We start from the raw sequence: 25,716 nt of genomic DNA, 5'->3' as shown, positions 1-25,716 counted from the left end.
ACCGGATCTGAAGCAGGTTCTGATGTTGTACTTGGAACCAATTCTTCTTATCCTCTCCGATAATCCTCTGATGTAGGGAAGTGCAAGCACTGTTTGTGACGGCTTCTCTTCCTTGCGAGGCTCCTGCTGTCTTCTAGCCAAATTCCTTTCTACCATCGCTTTGGAGTAGCCATTCCGTTGCAGATCATTTTTGATGATGTCTAGTTCCTTCTCGAGACCTTCCTTCGTATTACAAAGCCCAAAAGCACGGTCTAATAGAGTCTTGATGATTCCTCTTTCAGTCGATTGATGGTGGTTGGATTCGTGGTTCAGATACTGTCCCGTATGAGTGGGTTTTCGGTATGTTTCCCACTTAGTGTGGGACCAGTTGTTTCAGGGATTTCAAATCATTTTATATAGTAGACAATGGAAGTCCGAACTAGTGAAATTCATCATAGAACATTGTCAATCGCCTTTAAGGTACTTAAGGCAAATAGAAGAATTAAAAAAATTCATAATATAATTTAAATACCACAGAGAACTGATTTCCGTTGGAATTTTTCATAAAAGTTATTTTTTCAATAATCTAAACAACTGTCAATTAACAAAATTTTCAGAAACTTCCTTTATCGTTCAAAGTATTTATTATATTTAAATAATTACCGCAGAATTTTTTGGCATCGTGGAGCCTTTCTCAGATACATACAAAAGAAGATTGCGTGATAAAAGTTGTGAAAATTTTAATACTTTGTTTATAATATTTTTTTTAAAGTAAACAAAATAAGAAAAGACACAATAATGTTATGTTGAATTTTTTTTCCTTTATTATTGTTTTTATATTATTATCGTTTTTATGTCAATAAAAGACATTTATAAACTAAAACCTACGTTGGGAGAGATTTTTTCAATTCTTCGTTTCCATTTGTGTTCTTTCAGGAATCTTAAACAAACTGATTCGTTTTAAATATGTTGAAAACCCAAACAAACATTCGTGACAGATTATGATTGAATATGTCCTGGAATTTTGCACTCATTAGTTAAACCACATTATGTAGATACCAGGTGAAAATAAATTACTTAATTATTTACCGTTGTACCACGTTCATTATAAATTATTATTGATAATGCATCCTTCAGAATTCTCGAAAATTCATTTTATATTTATACGAACATATGCGTAAGTCTATATTTCAATAAAATCAAGATTTCTCGTGCTATCATAAATAACTGTTTTCACGGACAACTTTATCGAACATCTGGGACACTGACAAGTTAATCCTATTCTAAATAAATTGATCTTCCTGAGCTACCATTAACCTTACAAGCAGCTACTGATAAGAACCGTTGATAGTATACCGTAGGTGAAAATGAAAATTGTCAAGATTCATCTGTGTGATAATTATATAAAATATTTTTTTTAGAAAAACGTTCAACAAAATTTCATATAAATTTACAAGCTGAGTCTGATAACACGTGTTATCACTAAAAAATAAATAATTGAAGCAATATTTGTTTTTTATATACTAAATTTGGACATTGTGAAACATTTTGAATTTATCCTTGTAAATTATCGAAAAAAATATGTTTTTCAATTCATTTTTCAATTTAATCAATTGGCTGATAGCAAGTTGAAGAGTTTTAACAGTTGCCCAATCTGGATATTTATTATTTAATTTTATACATTTTGTATGATTATGATTTTTTTATCATCTGTTTCGGCAATTATATTTTTTTAATAACCTTCATTTTCTGTTGAAAAATTCAACAGAAAACCTCAATGAAACAATTGCCAGATAGAAATCGATCAACCAGATCACCAGAAAATCAAAAGATATGCGGAAGCTGATTTCGCCCTGAAGGAGGGGGCCAAAACTACTATTTGTGGTCCAGAACCTTTTTATGAAGGAAGAATTCTGACAATAAAAACTTCATCAACTGAAAGTATGACCCAGGACAAAGTGATAAAGTTGATTGACTCGTTGGCAAAAGAATCTGATAAACTACTAGGTTTGAATACAGATCAGGACACAGGACGTTGTGAGTCCGGAAAATTTAATTTTTTCGTAAGTCTGCGAGTCCAAAAAAACTTTTTTCGACAACCGTGTACAATAACAAAAGAATGAGATACCAACAGGTGTTGCTAGCTGAAAATGGATAATTTAACATTCTACTATTGTAATATTTTGTTATAATTACTTTTAGATTTAGATATGTTTCATTATTTGCTTCCCTAATGAATTTGCTGATCTTCTCGCTGTTGGAGATTTTTCTTTGCTTCACTCTATAACCAACAGTCCCATTTGTAGGAAATGCGATAATCTTAGCGACAGAGTAGGTACATGCTCTATAAGGAAAAATATTTGACAGTTTCAGATTTTTATGCCAAGTTAGCCAAAATTACATTATTTCTAATAGTTTTGCACTTTGAATGTTCAGGCATTGATTGTGCCTGCATGCAGCAACTGCTGCATTGGAAATTTCGAAAAACACATTTCCAAACTCACTATTGCTACTGTTCTTCATAGTTTATTAATAATGAGAATAATAATTGATTTAATTGATAGGAATACAGAGACAATAATATATATATATATATATATATATATATATATATATATATATATATATATATATATATATATATAAACTGTTATCACCAAGATTTCCTTATTTACAGTGACAACAACGGATTGGGCCGGATAATATTTCAAAGAAAAAGCGTCCAGGAAATATTGACATCCTCTGGATTTTATCAAATTCTCTGAAATGCAATTTCAGTTTTCCGACCTTTCATTTATTAATAATAGAGGAAGAAGATTCAATTAATGTTGAGTTCTAAACATACAAAATCATTAAAATTCATAAGTTCATCATTCATGTATAAATAATAGTTCTGTTGTGAATCGACTTTCATATTTATACTTAAATAATCTTGGATCATTCAGAATGATAGATAATGTTGATATGTCAATTTAAATATTCAGTAACGTCAGTTATACAAAATTCCTGGTGTTGAATATCGTTTCAGCACATCATCAGATTTTTTTTTTGGAAATGGTGAAGAATCATCAAATGAATGTTCTCTACTTCTTCCATTTTGAACTAATCATTACGTGTCTGACAGAAGGTAGGTTATAATTCAGAATACAGGTGTATTCTAAATTATTGGCGGCCACTTCCGTGAGAAATTAAAAAAAATGATGAGAAATGTAACATTTACTCTGATAAATATGATCTCATGAATACATTCAATTGTCCAAAAGCCAAAATTAGTAAATTTTCTCCTCAAATTATCTGTAAAATCGAAATGAAAATCATATTTTCAGTAAATTCATTGTTCAACAGTTTGTGGGTTGGTAATGAACCTAGTTCTATCCGTGAATCAACCATCACTTGTTTCAATTATTAAGCTGTCATTCAGTATCCCGTGAAAGTTCAAAACGATCAAGTTCATAACGATCAAGAAATTTGTGCTACTCCAATAGTTATTACCGAGCAAGCAATTATTGCGATGAATAAATTGCTGCCAGCAAAACCAAGAGAAACATACGAATATGATTTCGAAAATTTTATGATTTGGTGAGAGAAGAAAAAGATAACTTCGTTTTCCGAAAACGTTCTTCCTGTTCATTTCGAAGATTTAGCGAAAACTTTGAAACCATCGTCTTTATGGGCAACTTACTGTATGCTGAGAAGTATCTACTCTGAATATCAAGGGAAATGTAGACATTAGGAAATATTATTCCAAATTAGGTGCCTTTCTGAAACGCAAATGTGATGGATGTAAACCGAATAAATCGTCGACGCTTAGCACTGAACAAATAAATTAATTCATTAAGGAAGCTCCACATCACAAATATTTGTTTTCGAAAGTTGCACAACTCAGCTTTTTCCTTCTATTCATTGTTTAAAAACTTTTTGCAATAATTTTTGAAATACTAAGATACAACAAAAATGTCTAAACTCAATTATTCGACCTCACCAGCCAACAGCCAATCATATTTCATTCGATAGACGTCTCTAAAGCAAAGCCTACATCCGTTAATTGCATGAACTATAACAGCTAACCAAAAGGATTTGAAAAGATTTTGCAGACCAAAAGATATCTGTTTGTAATTCTATTTGACATAATTATATTATTTAAACGTCTTCAAATTTATTTAATCACTAACAAAGTGAATATCAGTTATGTTTACTACTCATATCATGAACAGACATCACATTGGTGGTAGCTCAACAGTTACACGTGTCAGTTCTAACTGACTGAATGAGTTTATTATCCAAAACCATAAATATAGTGTACCATTCGTTTCTACGGTCATCCGTAGAAAAAGTATAGTAAGCACTTCGAGGAGAAGGCCAATTACGTCCACTCGCAAATTATCGCACTCGTCTAACGCCTCCGCGCAACGGAGGCGTTACTATTATCTTGTATGGAACTCTATTTGTTAAAATAACCACAATATTCAATTTCCTTTTATGTGTTCAATAAACAATATCTTAATAGAAACTGGAGGAGTTTAATTTATAATTTCGATAGATCAATGTCAGGTTTCTCACACATCTAATTTTCATATTAATATAAAAAATACACCCTTCTAAGAAAACTCATTCATAGCTGACAAGGAGTGCCATAGTCAAAGTAATCGGGGAAAGAAGATTATCCCTCTGAATATTTGTAAAATATACCGTCTAGCAAAAAAGTCTTCTGACAAACCACAAATTACTTAATCAGTTTTAAAATACCGTGAGATTATTGTAATAGTAGTTTACACGTGTTGTATTTTAGTGTGATCTCAAAATAAAGTATCTCTCAAATAAACTACTTTCATACAAACATTGAATCACACGAAAGAAAAAATACTTTTGAATCAACTACTATTATATGAACAGTGAATTAGGTAAAACAAAAACGTGTATCTATTTTGTTGGTTCTCCAAACATTCATTATGAAATTGAATCAGATATAGTTCTCAGGATTGCTACACAATATAGTACTTATATGAAAGACGCAAAATTTAACTTACTTGAAACACTGTCATCCTGAACGGCGGACATTCAATGTTTCAGAATAAGTTATTCTTAAGTTATAAGCTATTCTTGTCCCCCAAGTTACTTTTCAGTGGAAGAGCTTCATGAAGCATGAGCCGAATCGATCCCTCTACGAAACCCTAGATCACTTGGGAGGATCGATTCCAGCTTGAGAAATGGGTCTGATATATATTCTGTGTAACATGTTCTTCCTTACGAATCAGTAGACAGTTGTCCTGAAAATATTGAGAGGAAAATTGGATTAAATAATTTAGGAAACCCTTGCTACATGAATAGCATTTTGCAAGTGTTGTTCATGGCGAAGAATTTCAAGAGCGAGGTTTAAACGATGATCGAGAATGTTTTCTACTTATTCACCAAACTCAAACAATTGTTCATGCAGTTGCAGTTTCGTAAGAATGTATCATCTTTCCCACCAGCCGATTTCCTGGAGTCTTTGAAGTCCACTAGATACTCGTTAGGACAACAAGAGGATTGCTCTGCATTCTTGGGGTTCTTGTTGAACACTCTTCGTGAGCAAAAAAATTGCTGAATCGATACTCCTGACCGCTATGGATTGAATCATTCTGTACAGTCTATCTCGTCTTGTGTTTGTAGATCTTCTGCTGGAAAAATCATCACTTGTAGTAAACTGACTGACTACTATAAGAAAACAAGTATATCTGAGGCACCAGTCAATCTAATAATAACATTGATGATCTTCAAACATGTCTCAACCTCAGACGGAAGCACCAAACTCTTACGAAGGTTTGAAATAGATGAACACTTCAATCTAGCAGACCACTATTATAATCTTCATGCAGTCATTGTTCAATGTGGTTCTGGCGTTGAATCTGGTCATTATTATGCATTGGTCAAAGGAGAAACGGAATGGTTTAAGTTTGACGATAGCCGTGTCGTGGAGCTTCTGGAGACACCCTACATTTTTTTTATGATAGAGAGGATATTGGCTGATCAAGATCTTCAGATGATGTGGTGCTGCAGGTTTTTCCGGTTTTTCCTGCAGCTGAAAAAGCAAATGTGCCACTGGAATCAATGAAGTCGCCCCGGAGCGCCAATTAATTTTTGTTGTTTCACATTTTCATGATTTGTAATACTTTCTTCTTGAAGCAGTAGAAAGCCAAAAACCTGACTTTATCAAAAATCCAAATTACAATTTCAGGTGAATCTTATAAAACAATTCATTGATATGGGGATATAATGCAATGTTGAGTATCAACGAAAGTAATTTTTGTGAAGGAAGATTTTATCGACCTTTCTTAGGTATTTTTACATTCCACAATCTGAAAAAAATATGAAAATTATAATGAAGAACATTATACAAGAGTATAAAGTTCCTGAAGTTAAAAACGACAGGTAACTGAATCAGTAATTTGTCTTATTTAACAATTTTGCCTATTTAAAAATTGCTAAGAAATAATATAATACTTATCTTAACGTTTCGGAAGCCAAAATCTGCCCCCTTCTTCAGAAATGGACAAAAGATTCAAAGATATTTGCAGTTATTCCTTTGCTGATTATTGCTCAACTTCTTCGATTGATGTCAAAAGAGTTTTGAAATATGAAGTTATGTAAATGTTGTTGACTCACAAATGAAACATTCGTTGTAATACAACGTATGTGATTTTCTGGAACTTCAACTAGCGTTTCCTAATATGACTGATAAGCAGTCTGTGCAAAGCTTATTGTCAAATCATTTGAAAATAGAACATTCAACGAGTGATGATCAACTGTATTGCCAAACATGCGCCAAACTAACTGACTAAAAAAAATCTGTTTGAAATCTGTTTTTTCGTTAACCAGCTGTCGCACCCCTACGAACGGCAACCCTCAGAAGTCGAAACTTGTGCGAGCTAAGGATTAACGAGGTCTTACGTTTCAGCGTGTTGGGCGGGTTGGACGATAGCAAGTGAAAATCGATTATTCAGTCTAGGGCTTGAACCACCGACCAACACGGCAGTCAATTCGAGTGAGTGAACAAAGCATCCACGTCAAACCGCTTGGCTACCGACCAACTACCGACAGACTATTATAAGAAATCAAGTACTTTTATTTTCAGATTGTGGAAGATAAAAATACTCAAAAAAGGTCGATAAAAAATAAAGTATCAATTCTTTGTAACATCCAAATCTCTTCTATCCTGAAAATTATTACAATTAATCCCTGGTATGCTGTTTATTCAGATGTTGTGAAATCAATGTGGCATAATTTTTTGAAAATATCGTTATTGCAGTTGAATAAAGATTCATTATGAAATATTCATCAAGATTTCTCCCTAAAAGTTTGGTAAATTCCTGGATGAAGTGTCAGTTGTTCATTTACTTATTAATCATTAACTTGTCTTTCTTAATTAACCAAAAGTGAAATGCAATTTAAGTTACTACATTCTTGAATATTTCAGCTATTTTTTTATTTCTGATGATTGTGCAAAACAATAACAAATACAGATCTATGAAACCTTTCCAAATGTTTAATGCGATTATAGAAAACAACTAAATACACCGGAAAATAATCCCCTTGTAATACAATTACACTAAAGCCAACTGGATAATTCTTTCAAACCCTATGCAGATACTTAGGAAGTCATCCACACAGATATCTGTCAATCAACATTCGAAATATGTCTAATAATAGGATCTACCTGTATAAAACCTTTCAAAATAGACACCTCCTTATTATATTTACAGTAAAATTCCATAAACAGATCTTTGTATAACTGACACCAGTGTTTGTTTACATGCTGAGGATTTTTCTGAAAATATATTTGTTGAACTCCTGTAGAGTCTTTGTTGTTATGTTATTTTGCATAGGTAGGAATAGAAACTTTTGAACTGAGAGGAAAATATGCAAAGTGGAATTCGTGCGAAATCAATACGTTGGTAGATTTGTACTTATCACAAGAGTGGATTGAATGTTTATCTATATGATTTGTTTGAAAAAATAATCATTTTTTTTTTCAATTTGGCAGCATATATTTTTTAATATATCAATGGAAGTCTCTTCAATGTTCCCATATCACCCGATATTCTTGAAAGTGTAAATATATGCTTAGTAATCATAGAAGGTCATTTGTGACAAGGGCTAGTTGGACGTATTTCGAAAAAAAAAACAGCGACTTGAAATCTGAAAATTCATTCCAGGTAATACGTATATTTGGTAATTTTCAAATTCTTTTTCCAAATTAACTTCTTTTGAAATGTTCTGTTTATTATGTACTGTCCATGTTCATATTTCTTTAAACTACGGGTATCCAAATACATTTTTCAGGCAGACATCTCATTGATTGTGGTAATATGCTAATTTCACTCGTGTTCACACTGCCACAATTTCAGTAAGAGAAATCATCATTTTTTAACATGCTTTTATTAGCTTCACCTGTATCTATGTATGCATGTTTGTAACTCTCAAGCTCGGATCTGTATTTGACAGAATCATCGACATTATTGCTTGATCTATTCGCGGGTAGATGACGCTGTACGTAATCTCCTAATATAGAGTCTTTGACTAGAGTAGAGGCTGGTATGGGTCATCTTAGGTCGTTAGATTGACGAAGGGCATAATAATTGGTGTAACCGCTAAATATCAATTTATGTTTGTTAATCAAACATACTGTTTCTTAAATAAAGATTCCAAAAACTGTCAGGATTTTATGTAATTCAAATAGGGATTTGCAGGAGTCTCGACTTTTGGCATTACACATGAATCTTATAGCCCTTTTCTGAATAATGAACACTGTCTCCAGAGTTTTGCAACATACTCCCCAGAAAGGAATTCCATACCTTAAATGTGAGTCAACAAGTTAGAAATAAGCCGATTTAGCGGCAGACAAACCAAGATCCTTATATGTTATTGTCACTGCAAAACACCCTGAAACTACTTTTTATTGAGGGTTACAATGTGATCGGCGAATTTGAGTTTATTGTCAATTATTACCCCCAAAAATTTTGAAATAGGTCTGTTTTCAATTATCCTGTCCGCGTCCTGTGTTGGTAAAGGAATGCTGTCACTCAATCAGCGGAATGATATTGAATTTGTTTTTTAAAACATTGAAAGACAGCAGATTAGAGTCGCACCACTTTTTAATTTTTTTTATATCTGCACTTATTTTCTCGTGTAGATTACATAAAGTTTTATCACACCACAATATTGTGGTGTCTTCAGCAAATAGGGTGAATTTTCCTTTTATATCGATAGATGCTGAATCGATTATGTATAGCAGGAAAAGTATCGGTCCCATTATTGAACCTTGTTTTATTTCGCATTCTGATGAGGATGATGAGGTTTTCACAATCTGGCTTCTTCCTGTGAGATATTTTTCGAACCACTTGTGAGATGAAATTCACCTATATGGAATATTTTCATCCTCAAAAGTGGACTTCGAAGTTTCGAAAGACATGTGTCTAATTGCCTCATCATCAGGATGAGAAACTAAGAAATGAGAAATGGATATAGTTTAAAAAACTAAAAGACACGCTTTTGAAGAACATCAAACTAAAAAGCTAAAAAAAGTTTTTCATAAATGAGCTTAAAATAATAACGACCGAAAAATACTAGTATTATTGTGAAAAAATCGTATGTGCTTTGTGCCATATTTTTTGTATATCAAGCACCCGTCGCTTTTTTTCACAATAAAACTAGTATTTTTCACTCGTTATTGTTTTAAGCTTATTCAAAAAAAAATTTTTCAACTTTTCAGTTCCATGTTCTTTAACAAAATATTGCGATTTTAGGATATCAAAGTATTAACTTGATTCACCTTATTTCCAGGTAGCAATAATTATTGGGTTAGTTGGTGAGTTATACTTATTCTTCAGTGTATGACTTATGCATCCAATAAACCGGCTCTAACCCAGACCAAACTCCATATCAATCGGGAAATTATTTCTGCCTTGCCTATTAAAACACGTTTCATTAACGAGGTGCGCGTTAATAAATAGAAAAAGAAAGATAAGGAAGCCAAGTCAACACTTCGGAGATCAGATAAATTCATATGAAAACGTGTAGTGTCACTGTCACATGTCCGCGAGACTCGTTAATTTTTCATGATAAAATCCACCGGTATGGAATCCAACAAAACAAAGATATAGAGTAGTTCTCTTCATTAGATCGATGCACTTTCGATAATAGGGCGAGAATGCAGGACATGGCGATTTGGGTTTAAAATAAATATTGTTTAAAAATCTAAAAAACACGCTTTTAAAGAACAACGTGCTTCACGTACGATTAGCGAAAAATTATGTAAATTTCTGTTTGTTCAGTTATATATGTTGCCCATAAAATAGTTTGTAAATTGAACCCAGGTTTGTGTTTAATAAACTCTACAAAATACAAATAAAACAGAACACAGTCAGATGCTACAAATGCAATACGCATATATACAGACGGCTCAAAAACCAAAGATGGCTCAAGATGTGGAGTGTCTTCGAGATCACTAAGCCTAAGGATTAAGTGGGGAATGGGAAGAAATACCAGCGTGGTCCAAACAGAACTGGCTGGTATCCAAGGAAGGAATTTCTGGCGGAAACATAACAATCTGCACTGATAGGAGATAAGCCCTATTAGCCTTGAACAGACAACGTGTTACCTCAGGGCTAGTACTAGAGTGCCACCAAGATTCGGTCAAAGCCTCGGTAGATAATAACATTATCCTGGCACGACAGAAGTAAAGGTAATCGCTGTGCCGACATTTCAGCCAAGAGAGCGGCTGGACTTAGAATTTTGGGACCCAGTGGCACCTACGGCCATGTGATTTTGACAATTGCGGAACTAGCCAAATGTTACACCCATATTCAATCCCCGGGAGACCCTTGGAAGCTGGCGCTGAAGAAATATCTGACGATGACCAGGAAAATTCTACGTTCAACAGTACGATTTCTGACTGGCCACTGTCAACTAAGGAACACCTCCATAATATGGGGCTAGTGTACACACCTCTATGCAGGATGTGTGAACAGGAAGATGAAACTGTCAGGTATGTCCTATGCGAGTGTCCGGAGTTACCGTCAATAAGAGAGTGTGTGTTCGGCGAGTCTTGGCCTACACCTGCTGATATAAAGGAGATGTCTCCTTTATATCGGCAGGTGTAGGCCAACCTAACCTAACCTAACCTAACCTAACCTAACCGAACCTGTTCACCTTCCTGGAAAGGACAGGATGGACGATGACCCAGGAGGACAACTCCTCGGGAGGATGTACAATGGGTCACATGTGCTGTGGGCTTACACTCACCCTCCCTACTCTACAGATACAGAAAATAGTTTATATTCGTGAAAAAGTGAGTGAGTCACCAAGAAAGAAAAGAAATGATGTATGTGTTATCACTGTTGTAAAATTATAAATTTGTTTTTGGTATGAAAAGATTTGATATGCCAAGATAATAATCAATTGAATTATTGAGAGTTAGTCGTTACCTATTTTTGAAGAAAGGAAAGATACATTTTGTGCATATTTACATCTTCACATTAAAGCATCTATAATTCCCAACTAAGAAAATTCGGGCCTCCGAAATCCTTCACTTCTTTTCTAACCCTGTATACAAACAGTTCATTTAAAGTATTTCAGTCGGTACATTTGAAACATCACAATGCCAGTTATAATTATTAATAAATACTTAGTACTAGCCATTCTACAGTGTGATGAGGTGAGATACTGACAGCCACAGCAAGACATCTACGGCGAACGAAATATCCGGAATATGACAGTGAAATCACTCATAAATGAACCCTCTGGTCTCAAGCATAAGGCACATATTCCTCTCCAATGAATATATTGAGCTATCTTGAAATGGATGCGGGCAACAGACAGTTTGGGCCAGACGCGAGACGAGATGTCAGAATAACTTTTTCAAGACATGACACCCTTGTCAGATCCGCTGAGGGTCTGATAGCAAAGATAGTGAGTCGACTGCTAACTTCCATTTCTTTCTACATAATTCCAGAAGACACTTGCGTTTCCATCTTTCATTGTTATTGAAGAAGATACTTCCATATGACTTCGGGTACATGGTGACGAGAAATATATTCATCAAAACTTTTTATTATTGAACAAAAATCCAATTCAGGGACAAGACTATAATACTGAAACAGTATATGCAGGGTGAACCATAAAAATGTACTTTTAGCAAAAAACTAATATAAAAATATGAAACACGATAAATTTGTTCAAGGTATTCAAAAAACACTTTATTGTGAGATTATCACTAACATAGTGAGTCATAGTGTGATTTTGCTTTATTTGCAGAAGGCTGCTCACTTTTACTTTCTGAATAATCACTGTCAGACATATTTTATTATTAATCATTTTAAACAATTATTTATTCGGTAAAACACAGATTATGTATGTTATGTGGTCTAAATATATCGTGAATACTGTAGTAAACACAACTGTGTACCCGAGTTCAGTGGGAAGAGAATCGCTCAGTCGCTTCTGCATGGCGACCCATCGTCACGCCAGCAAACGGTTTTACGTGCGGCTATAGATGTTTCACATCAAAATGGACAATAGAGATAGCATCTTCATATGACTGCTAGCACTAATGACACATACCCAAAGTGTTAGTAAAATAAATAAGCTCTTAATGGAATACTAACTGGATATGGTCCATTGACTGCATTTCTGATAATTTTTATTCAACAAAAACAATAGGTTGATATTTTCGTATCAGCATATGAATACATCTTTGATATTTGAAGCATGTGCATATACAAGAATTAGGAAATCACTGAATTAATGCTGGATCAATCTTTTTAACAATAAAATATCTTACAGATGCTTTGTTTATTCGTAAGGCTGTTTCAAAAGTTTTGCTTTGAGCTATAATATCTCATGAATACTCATTAATTTTAATCGAATGAGCGCCATTTGAATCAATGCAACATTGCCAACGCCAACATTGAAATTGTATGATCGGGATTCGATGAAGTCGACGACGTTCATTTTTGCCTGGTCCTGATTGGCGAAGGTTCTACCTGTGAGAAAGTTATTCTTCTCATGCCGATGAGAAAGAAAGTTATCAAAGTCATTGAAAAAATGGTAGTCAGTTGGCGAGAGGTTTGGGGAGTATGGTACGCAAGGCAGAAATTTTACGCTGAAATTTTTTCAATTTTCGGACGGTGATTTGTGAAACGTGCGGACGAGCGTTGTCGTGGGACAACCATTTCTGGTTGCTGCTGCTGCGTTCATTACTAAATGCCTGGTCATTTTTCGGGCTGTTTCGGTAGCGTTTTCATTCAATTTGAAGTCCGACTGGAAAATTGTGTAAAAATCGCTCATTGAAAAATTTAAATTTGGAAAAAATCGACATCAATGTTGAGAGAAAAAATTTTATACCATATCAGTATGTACCACGACACAGTAGAATAAAAATGTTTTGCACTATGGATCTACAAAAATACAAGGCATTGAAACCTACAAAAGTCTTGAAACAACCTCATATCTCGACTGATACCAGTCAGTCGCAGTTCGCAGTCAACGCAAATACCTCTGACGATTTCTGCCGCACAAGAAACATTTGATATGAATAGCTCCTAACGACCAAGACCTACCAGCTCAAGTTTCGTATTTTCTAATCGTGGCTCATGCCGTGAAAGCCTATGTTCTGATATAAACACTACTGTTACTTTCGAATGGAGTTTTCAAAAACTGATAGTCAAAAAATAATAAAGCAGGATAGCACTGAAAATTGAATTGAAAGCTCTTCAAAATGATGTAACATTCACCCCCCCTCCTAGGCGGGTTGGCTGTCCTTGTTCTTCTTTCACTGCCTGAACCACTATGCATGCTGTCATTGACTTGGGACGTGGGGGTTGAGCAAACCGGCCATCAGATGCCTGCTTCCACGTAGCCCCGCTGGATATGGAAATGACAGAGTCACCTGTGGTTCTGTTATTCCCTAACTGAATGGCATCCCAACGGTGACTTAACCCTTAGGTATATGTATCCGTGCCGAGAGGATGAATGACATTGAGCGTATCAGCTGTCTCAACGGAACCTTCGAGATAACGGGTGCCCTCTCGTCGTAGCATCGCCTTGTCACAGTAATACGGGGCTCTGCCGTGATTGACCTTCTTTCCCCAACTACTCGTGAGACTTTAATGGACAGAGTAAACTCAAAAATTATTTCTGAAGCTGAGTCTACAGAGGAGGTGCATGTCGAGCTAACGACTCCAACTGACCTCCCTGTAAATTTAGGTCAGGAGCGAGAGCTTCTCATCTCTTCAACTCCTGATCCAATAACTGAACCTAAAAAAAAGATTGTTGGTGCAGCCAGGAAAAGACTGAGTTGTCTTCTCAAGAGCGGGCTACCTTATAAAACCGCCTTGCACCAAATTCTTGAGCGGCATACACAGAATCTGTCTCAAGTGGAGGAACAAACCCCACATGAGCAAGTTAGTAAACGTTTGCGGTCAAGTGATGATTCCCCAAAACCAGAGGCGAAAAAGCCCTGCACGAGTGAATCTGAGGCATCGTCAGGTGTAGCTGACGTGCAAAAACCCTCATATGGGAAGGTTGTCGCGGGTGTCAAGGTGGGAATCTTGCACCTTGAATATCCGACTACCTCATTAACGATGAAACAGCAGAGCATATAGTAGGTGCCTGCCCCGCTGGGGACCGCATCAGGTTTTTAGAGTTCGGCAGAGCCGTACTGTCACCATCTGACCTGACAAACTAATCGACTTCGTTAAGAAGGTCGGTTTATTTGGTCGAGTGTGAATAGGTGTGAACCACAATAAACCCTTGCTGGTTGCGGTGGAGGATCGAATAGACCCACTCACTTTGGACCTAACCTAACCCTCCTCCTAGTTCAAGATTTTATGGGGCTAACATTTGTCCCTGGTAAGGGGTTGAACAGCAACGGCTTAAACATCCTTTATTTGGAGTATTGTTCTCATGTTTGGACCTCCGCCCCCAAACATACCTTGAAGCTGCTGGATTCCATTCGGAAAAGAACCATCGGCCTGATTGAAGACGCGAACATCACTTGCAATGTTGATAGTCTGAAACATCGAAGAAAGGTTGAAGATTTGTCACTCTTCTATAGATACTCTCACGGGAAGTGTTTATTTATTTTTTCAACGGGTAACCCCCAATCTTTATACAATATATTAACCTTAGAAAGTTAACTATTCTAGTATCTACATATCAAATAAATCAACCAATATAGAGAAAATTAAAATAAAATTGTGATAAAAAAATAGTCTTATAAATCTAAACCACGCAGAGTATATCTAAGAGTGCTCTGAGTGATATGAAAAAAATCAATATTGGTCCCATTAGCATTCGATAGAATTCTGGACGAAGGAGAATGTTTTCCATAATTACACCTATGAAAGTCGAGACTGAAAGTTTGGTTGTTACGTGTCCTTCTCGGGGGAACATGCAGATTGACTTGACAGAGAAGAGTTGGACAATTAATTTCGTTGTTTAACAATTTATGTAGGAATATTATATCTGCATGTGCCCATCTTGTACTGAGTTTGAGCAATCCAATAGTAGAGCAAATTTCGAAGAGCGAATGACATCTAGTTGGCATGTTCATTTTGTAGGCAATATATCTAAGAAATTCATTCGGAACTTTCTCAATATCATAACTGTGATTGAAGTATGTTGGAGACCAGATACAGGTGCAATACTCAATCACTGATCTAACCAATGCAAAGTATAGTATTTTGATAGAAAAAATGTTGGTAAATTTTTTTGTTGATCTGCATATGAATCCTAACATTTTCATCACTTTGTTAGATATGTGTTCATACTGTAAAAGAAAGTCCATCTTGTCATCCATCATAACACCCAGATCTCGTATAGATTGTACACGTTCCAACTTCTTCCCTGCAATACTTCAACCAGCTGTATTAAGGTGTAATGACTTTGAAAAGAAAATACTTTTACATTTTGCCACATTGACATCCATATAATTCAGCTTATACCAATCAGAAAAAGATTTAAGGTCCATTTGAATTTTCGCACAATCCTGCAACGAATCAATTGCTCTAAAAATGTTTAGATCATTTGCAAAAATCAGTATTTCACAGTAAGTAATTTTTTCTTTGATATCATTTACAAAGATATTGAAGAGAAAGGGTCCCAAGTGACTCCCTTGAGGTATCCTGAGGTAACAGATATCTCGTGAGAGATAAATCCTTTAATTTTCACAAACTGTGATCTATCTCAAAGATAACTTGAGAACCACTCCAGCAAACTCCCAAAACAGCCAATTGCCTTTAATTTTTCACAAAGAACTTTATGGTTCCCCATGTCAAATGCTTTTGAAAAATCGATGTAAATTACGTCCACTTGTTGTTTATTTTCCAGAGCATTCAAAATATACTGGGTGTACAACAGTAGATTAGAGTTGGTAGATTTACCTTCACTAAATCCGTGCTGTTCGTCGATAATCACTTGTTTTAAAGAACTCTTGATATTATCACAACCGATGTGTTCAAGTAGTTTGGGTATTGTACTTAATATGCTGATCGGTCTAAAATTATTTATGTCAGCTTTGTTACCAGAGTTGAAAATTGGCGTTATATAACTTGATTTCCAAATGAGGGGTAATTTTTACGAACTAATTGAAGCTGAAAATAATAAGAATAATGGTTTAGCTAGTGAAAATCTACAGGTTTTCAGTAGCATCGGTGAAATGCCATCTGGTCCCGGACCCTTATATGGATCAATTCCGATAATTTTTGTAGGATAATTTCTAAGGAAACTGTACAACTATTGATATCAATTGTTTTCTCATAACTTAAAATTGGTATTTCATTATCTTCATGTGGTCTATAAACTCATTGAAACTGGTCTGCAAATGCATTAAGAATGTAATTTCCATTCTTATAAATATTATCATCCCCGCAGTACATAGTATCAGGAAAGCCATAATTTTCCCGTTTGTTGTTAACAAAATTCCAAAAGCTTTTCATGTTTGATCCCAAGATTTACTTAGTTTTTATGAGCTTTTATGAGTTTTTTTATGAGCGTTTTTCTTTTCACTAATGAGTTTCTTCAAATCATTGTTGAACCAACGGGGAAATTTTGACTTAGTTTGCCTAACATACGGTACAAAGTTACATATACCCTCACACAAAAAATTATATAAAAAGTTTGTAGCCGCATTTATATCTGTTATATTCCTCAAATGATATTCCCAATCAATACCAGCTAAATAATCATTCAATCCAAAATAATCAGCTTTCTTAAAATCAAAGTAGAAATATTCATACTCTAGTTCATTATGATTATTCACTATTGATAGAGTCATTCTTCAAGTGACTCAGCAAATTTGCTTCCACCAAGAGCGGTACATATCGGAAATACGCGACGGACTGGATGCTTATCATTTTGAGGTTCAACTCAGTACACCCTCGAACTCCACTGTTTGAGAACTCTTTCATTTGGAGAACGGCGTTTATGTGAGAACGTTTTTTTTTGATAGATTTAATCTCCAGCGATTTGAATCCAATGTGAATCACTACTTTCGCACAGGCACCCCTCTGATAGCGCCTTAAGGATTTTTCTGTAGTGCTTGTGTTTCTTCCTGAAAAAATACAAAATGTTTGATTTTGTGATCTGAATTGTTTGCTGTTTATGTATACAGTTATCAATGAAAAGAACTAATTTCAATTATTTTAAGAATCAATTAAAATAAACCTTTGACCTTCAATTTATCCGACTACAACTCTCAGAAGCGCGTGGTTTGTTCCAAGAAGTCACCGAATCTGAATATGTATTCATAATCATTATTGCAAACAGCTATAAAATTTAATATCATAATTTTATATTTCGTAAATGTTTACTCTCGACTTGGACAAGGGGAACTACAATTATTTTTGTTTCGGATAATTCACCACACTCTGTCTTTAATTTGGGTATAAATACTTGTGAATGTTCTGCCTTTGGAACTGTAGCAATTGTGGCAGCAACTGAACGATGAATATGAAGGGTGCAGTTATTATTTTGGCTTTGTGTTTGATGGGTTGTCTTATTTTGGACGTAGCTCAAGGTGAGTTTTTGTTTATCAAAAATCTGAGTTTTCAAATTAGTGATTGAAAATTAAGTCATCAATGAGGGAATAGACTACAGGTTTTATTCAATTCAGCTGTCATATAATATGTAAGGAATTGATACAACTCTTAGGCTATGAAGTGGAATATAGATCAGTGTGAATGAAATTTATGAACGAAATAATCCTTTCGATTCGGAATTACCAAAGTAGTTAAGTTCAGTTATGCCCAACTGATGTTTAGGGTAGACAGAAAATTTCCTATATTTTCATGAATCTCGTGACTTCAAAGAGTGAAGCGGGGTGCTACACCAGACACCAGAGATTATTCTCACAAATTCATTTCCTAGGTTAAACACTGTAAAAAAATCCCAATAGGAGTGGGTATACTGAAATTGTGATGATGTTTGAATATCAACAATCAAAAATCAACAAAAATATTATGAAAAAATAGTTTTCCCACACCAGAACAAAATTAATCCGTCTCTCGTTATTCGCTAACCACGCAATGACATTATCATTGTTCCGGTGCGAGAGAAGTGTTTTCAATAGAAGAATAATAATAATTTGTACAAAATACGAAACAGATGTACACTTCAATCTAGCAGAACACTATGATAATATTCATGCATTCGTTGTTCACTGTGGTTCTGGCGTTGAATCTGGTCATTATTACACACTGGTCAAAGACGAAACGGACTGGTTTTAGTTTGACGACAGCCGTGTCACTAAATATTTCAGCAATGTCTTGAATTTCTATGAAAGAGAGGACATTGGCAGATCAATCTTCAGATGATGTGGTGCTGCAGGTTTTTCCAGGTTTACCTGCAGCTGAAAAAGCAAATGCGCCACTGGTATCAAACAAGTTGTCTCGAAGCGCTAATTAATTTTTTAGGTTCCATAATTTCATAATTTGTATTATCTACAGAAAATTTCTTTCAGATTTTTATTTATCTATACTCAAAGTTTGTCAGAAAACATAAGAGAACTAAAATAAATGTGTATCAAGTCTAACAATTTTTTGGTCATTATATTTGTATCCAATTCTAATGTCAGTGGTTACAACACCAATATGCATTTCATAGTTAAACAAGATTGTTTTGCCAGCAATCTGTTTTAATTGATACAATGATAAAACTGTTAATATGAATATGTGATTGATTTTTTCAATATTTTTTTCAAATATGAGTTGTATAATACTAATACCAATAAAATAGATTTATTGAATTTCAGAGAAGTTACTCTTCAATTGATTTCTTACTTATTTCAATTGAGAATTGTTATATAGCTGCCTTAAATAATGACAGTATATCTGAGGAAATTACAATATTACAGATGTCTGTTACATGTTACATTGAAGTCTGAAAAGGTGCGGCATATACCTAATTGAAAAAAATAAGTATATTTACCTTATCTATTCTTGTGAGGGTGAAGTTTGAAACCCGATTGCGAATGTTAATATTTTTTCAAACCCACAAAGGCGATGGTGAACACTATTATGAGTAATTTTATAGATACCTACCTACAGTAGTAATCAGAGCGTATCTATATTTTCGAAAGTTTACAATTCAATGATATATTTTTTATTAGAATAATGAAATAGATAAAATGGCCTCAATATCATTATATTAGTTCAATAGAAAAAAAAATATTAATGAATGAATTCAAAGAGAGAATTTTATTGGAAAATAGAATAAGGGGATGAACAATTATTTGAAAAATCTCTACACTTGAAATTTTTGAATAGTTTGTTGATTTTTAATTTTTTTCCAGCATATGAAGCACCATCAAGTGTGAAATGTGGATTTGGATCCACCAGTCCAGCTTGTAGCAGATTCTGTGCTAGACGTGGAGGAGGGTCCGGGCAATGTATCAATCTGCGATGTTTATGCTCATAAAACGAGTTTCCTAATCCACGAAATTGTTTCTTCATTGAACTGTCAAATGAACATTATACATTAATTGCTCGGTGTTAAATTTAAGTGATTTCATTTACTTTGAGTTACCTTCAAAACAAAACTTGTACAATTGAGTTAATATTTAAGAACATTGAATTAAGTGTAATGAATGTTTTCTAATGAATTGTTTCAAAGTTCAATCATGCCAATTTTGTAAGTCGCATAAAGCTTCATACATGCTCGTATGTGTGGAAATTTCTAAGTCTATTTATATTTTGCATATAATTTATTTGTAGTTTCTCACAACATATAAATCAATACAATAATTATCAATATCTGTAGTATCTATGAAAATACAACTGAAGCTGGAAAATCTTGTACCGGAGGAGTACTGTTGATCTTAGTTCTAGCCTTACAGAAGAGAAAACAAAACTGGATAAAAAAAAAAGACAACGGAGAGAGGGAATAGGGAGAGAAAATATGTCGATTGTTCATACTGAAAACTTCACAGAAGTATACAATCTATAAAATCAATGACTCTCTGATTGACCAGCGATATGTACAGTGAGTTTCAAGAAGTTTGCACCATATGGAAAATTTTTTATTATGTATTTGTCAGAAAATTTTATTCTTAGGCGCCTAAGGGGTATATTAGATACTAGTACCTATACTCTTCATGAGGCTAAAACCATAACAAATGTTTTTTTTTGTTACGAAGGTGGCTGAATATTGCTTTCAAATTTATACAACTTTCCTAGTTAAACTTCTTCAATAATGTCGAAAATGAGGGAAGTTTACTCTTGATCAAAATTTCTATTGTTTGTTCTCCATTGTACACTGTATATATATATATATATATAGAAAATATAAAGCTTCAAATCCTTTTTGTAGAATTTAATATTGAAATATATAAATATATGTATATATATATATATATATATATATATATATATATATATATATATATATATATATATATATAAATATATATATAGTGTCACCATTAAAGTGCGCACCATATGGGAAACTTTTTTTTTTCGAAAAGTCACCAGTCATGTTAAAATTTTTATAGCACATTTTTAATTTCCGTATAAGTAAAAATGTATCAGAAAAGTTAAACTCCATGATGAGTTTGTTATGTATACATGAATTAATGACAATTAACCGAACTTGTTTTTTAAAATAAAGGGGATATCTGTCAAAAATAAGCAAAACGTTAACTTTATCCTAGTTGCATAAAATTTGGCAAATGGATATAAAATTGCCGTAGACACAACTTTTTCAAGAAACTTTTTGTTAAATTCGATCTAGAAATGCACTTTTTCAATTTTTTTTTTAAGTTGAATTTGACAAACACTGAACGTCAGTGGGTCGCAGTTGGCCGCATCATTTTAAGTTAAATTTGAAGAACAAACAAGTGCCGAAGTTAAACTTCATTGAAACTTTTCGAAAAAAAAGTTTCCCATATGGTGCGCACTGTAATGGTAACACTATATATATATATATATATATATATATATATAACTATAAATTATTTTTGAGTTGGGTATTTCAGTCAATATCTGCGGGCTATGGAAACACTATTTTTTGTTATTCAAGCTTTTGGAAATATTTTTTTTTTCCTTTATCAAGAATATTTACAAAATAAAGATCATGCGAATATTATACAGTAATAGATATGTTACAAAAGACTCACCAAAGTTAGTATGAAATATAAAAAATGGCATATAAATCCAAACATAAAAACGAAAAGTCAAATGCAAAATTTGACGTTGAAAATTTTGTTACAGCACCAGAGAAAATGTGATTATTATAATATTTACACATATATTATAATATTTACACTGTTTCCAATCGACTGCTAACACCCGATTCCCTCAAGCTACAGCTGATGGTGACCAAAAAGAAAGTTGAACTATGAAAACATAGGTAGCAAAACATATATTTCCAATAGCAGAATATCACTTAAAGAAATCTGGATTGCTATACTGGGTAACTGTAAGGTAAGGACTGTAGGTAGTTGATATCATTATTTTGGAGTATTTTCGCCATCCAAAGTCCGAAACTATGAACTGTTGTTGATATTCATTCTCTTCTTCTCTTTCCTCTTTTGAGAACAATAGATAACAACTACCTTCAAGTACGTATAAATCAGCCGAAATGATGACTGTAGGTACTGTTTTTGTGGCTGTTAATATAAGCAGTTATTTGTCTTCCATCGGGTGTTTTCTCTTCATTACCGAGATACATTCTCAGTAGTCGATAAAAAAAATGGCATTCATTGTGGTCGAGTTGATCGCTCTAATGAAAGTAATATGTTTTTATTTGAAAGGTTATATCTGCTGAACAGTCAAAAACAAGACAACGACGTCATTGGGGGAAGCAGCAAAACGGAATTGTACACACAAGGAATTTCAATAAGTTTCATTGTCATCATCAGGGAAAAGCTACAAATGAGTATATCAACTAGATTCTTGTTTTATCATATATTATAATTGTAGCTATTCCCTGATTATGATAGTGAAACTTATCGAAATATTGGAATACCTTGTGTATATCTCAAACTTTAATTTCTAGTAAGGTCGTACAATTTTCCATAGTTCCTTTTTCTTTCGCGGTATTGAAGTATGAACTCCCTTCAAAAATATGAATTTGAAAAAAGATAGTATTGACTTCATCTTGTGAATGGATTTATATTGTGATATCACATCATCATAGTAATTAGCGCCTTGTATAAAGTGTTTAGAAGAAACAAAATATAGAAAACAATGTGTGTGAGGTTGTTGATTGATTTGTCAGAGAATAATATAGATAGTTATCAAAACTTCCTAAATACATTTCTATTGAAGAAGTTATTTGCTAACTACAATAACTTCAAGTATTTGAAGCTATTACTGAATGACACTTAGGAAAAACGCTTACTGAAAGATACCAATAAAAGTCCAAATACCATTGTTAAATATTATTCTAAAATGATTACTTCCCTCGCCGTTAGGGGAGCGATCATTTGGTCCAAGAATAGTGTACCCTGAACATAAAAAATAGCAGACTCGGTGGGAAGAAGGTACCGAGGAAGCTACGGTGCGTATAGAAATGAAAATATTCGTGAAAATTGTATAATAATTATCATAAATAGTATTATTAATTTTCATCAATTGATGGGTCAGCCCATTCAAAATTTTAAAATGATAATGTTGAGACAATTCACAATTTAATTTTTTTTTACTGAGCGCTGTCATATATTTAAAACAAACTCGACGCCACTCAATTCAGATACTACTATCGAAATACCAAATAGCCCTTCAGCAATAGTCGGCCTATCAGAAACAGCATATGCGAACCATACAACTGAAGCTGTCATGTCACACACAGTAGCTGACACATGTAACATTCACCAAAATTGAAATGTTCTGTAACAAAAGCCCAATGATGGCTGGATGCTGACCAATCCCTCGCCCAGCATCACATCTTTTCCCTGCTTCGAGACTCCCATTGGACGGTGTCGTCACCGCGCAAGACACGTGTACCGTTGGCTCCGCCCCCGACTCAACGGCATCGCAAACACAACCATTCATATCCGTGCACGGCATGACCGGCATAGGTAGTAACAACTAACGCTCAGTGTCGTAACGGTTACACAGTGGATGGTGCGATAAAGAAACTCATGTGTCGTGATAAGCGGTGAACGACAATGATGATGATGAACATAAGTATGTACGGTCATCATAACCAGCACAGTGCGTCTTACAATTCGGGGGATTCCAATAACTATTATAACCATTCGAGTGAGTTGAACCATCCCGGATCCCATCACCAGTTCCAGAACTACTATTCGTCCAACTATCACTACGAGGAGCCCTACTTGTACGCTTCCTCGGCTACAGACTCTGTTGACACCCCTCCATCTCCCCACGAAATCAACTACTACCATCCGCCGCACATTTCGGAAAACCCTATAATAAATACCGATACCGGGTTGTGCTACACCAATCTGGACTATGCCCAATCCAACAGCTCCTTCTACCATCACCAGGGCTATAGCGAAAGCTACAGGGGATCTCACCAAGAGGACTTGCTGCAGCATAACGAAGATGGCGCTGAGCTGCATCACAGCTATCTGCATGAGAACAAGTACCAGGTAGAGATGGGAGAAGGGAACTACTTGATATCTCCAACAGCAGGTGCATCAAACGCTTGTATGGAGTTTCAGCACCTTCATAAGTATAAGGAGGAGCTGGGGCCTGGGGAAGAACATTCTAGACTTCGGCAGCACCATGGAATGCATGGTTTGTCTCCCGTTTCGATTCCTCAGCCTGTTTTGCCGACTTACAAGTGGATGCAAGTAAAGAGAAATGTTCCTAAACCCTCCGGTGAGTATTTTGCTATGAACTAAGTACCTGGATTAACGATGATTATTTTTATTACGTATATCGCATAGGCAGGAATACCTATATTATTTTCTCATTAGATTTCAGTAGTCTGATGAAAATAATAACATTTTTTTCAGTTCGTAGTCAACCAATACTACACCTCCACGTGAGAGGTGTAGTATTGGTTAGTTTGAGAATGAAAAATAGTTCACCAAATTGTAACAATAGATACTGATTCACAGATATTGATTGTGGAAGAAACTGATGAGATTTTATAGAAAGTAGAGCAAGAACTCAAAGTGTTATCAAAATAGAGTTTCACAGTAGCCAGGCGGTTCGACTTGGGTGCTTTGTTCACTCACTCGAATTGACTGCCGTGTTAGGAATCAGACGTTAAAAGGAATGACCTTGTTAATCCTTAGCTCGCACAAGTTTCGACTTCTGTGGGTTGTCTTTCGTAGGGGCGCGACAGCTGGTTAACGGAAAAATAGACAGACATATTTTAAACAGTGATAAAACGCTTCTTTCCAACAGCGATGAAACTGTCAGAGATAAAATCAACATCTAGATGTCATTATTATTGACTCTCAGGGCCTTCGTTTGTTTGAAGGTGGTTGACAATGTTTCATGGTGAATTTCATCAGTTCCAGACTCCCACTGTCTGATATGATATAGAATGATTTGAAATCCTTAGAAATCAAATCACTTTATCAATCCTGTAGAACTTAAAAAGTTATAGAATAGGTCAAATAACATTTTGTACATACATAAAATAATAATTGAAGTAAAATTAAACCAAACATAAAAAATATGAAAGATTGTCATAGGAATACAATGTTGGACAAAATATATCAACTTCATTCAACTCCAGTTTCATTAAATTAATGTGATTGAGAAATAAAATTACGGAAGATTGAGAAATTCATCTATGTTATGAAAATTATGATCGAGTAAAAACCTTTTAAGGGTGATTTTGAAAACCTGAATTCTATCAGTAGTTTTCGATGATTCAGACAATTTGTTATGAAATTTTAGCTCCAAGTAAGAAGGTGAGTTAGTGATTTGACTTTGAAAGAATCAATAAAATAAAAAAGAGTTGCTGAAAATAACAATTATATAAAACCCTCAACGGAAATTACAATAAAATAAAATACGAGCAACAATTGAAAATAAAACAATCGAAAAGAAATGAAAATTGATAAATTTTAAGCCAAGTTACTTCACGACGTTTCGATTATTGCTAACCACAATGATCTTCGGGTAATGACTGCCTTTTTTCTCAATATAATTGTTTCCGGGTAATCTTTTCAATTTTGATGATTCTTTCAAGGATTGTGAATCATAATAGACAATTAAAGTCCGAACTGATGAAATTATCAGGGCCTAGTTATGTACCATTCTGAAAATTTCAATCACT

The 25,716-nt window shown here is 34.4% G+C and overlaps 1 protein-coding gene and 1 long non-coding RNA gene across 2 annotated transcripts in view; both read left to right on the top strand.

Moving 5' to 3' along the window:
- The first annotated feature begins 17,504 nt into the window (after window positions 1-17,504).
- On the top strand, window positions 17,505-20,264 carry LOC111514925 (uncharacterized). Its single transcript, XR_002723451.2, has 2 exons — window positions 17,505-18,031; window positions 19,805-20,264. It is a non-coding gene; the product is annotated as an uncharacterized lncRNA (long non-coding RNA).
- Window positions 20,265-23,493: 3,229 nt separating this feature from the next.
- Window positions 23,494-25,716, top strand: part of Lab (labial) — a 66,780-nt gene continuing 64,557 nt past the window's right edge. Inside the window, exon 1 of the mRNA XM_023171150.2 lies at window positions 23,494-24,299. Within this exon, the coding sequence (XP_023026918.1) occupies window positions 23,621-24,299 (679 nt within the window). The 5' untranslated portion in view covers window positions 23,494-23,620. The remainder of the gene's footprint in view (window positions 24,300-25,716) is intronic.

The sequence above is a fragment of the Leptinotarsa decemlineata genome, unplaced genomic scaffold (assembly GCF_025532065.1).
Source record: "Leptinotarsa decemlineata unplaced genomic scaffold, Ldec_3_MD MMD2_tig00026361_RagTag_RagTag, whole genome shotgun sequence".
In the NCBI taxonomy this organism is placed as follows: domain Eukaryota; kingdom Metazoa; phylum Arthropoda; class Insecta; order Coleoptera; family Chrysomelidae; genus Leptinotarsa; species Leptinotarsa decemlineata.
This window is presented reverse-complemented; position numbering and strand designations above follow the sequence as displayed.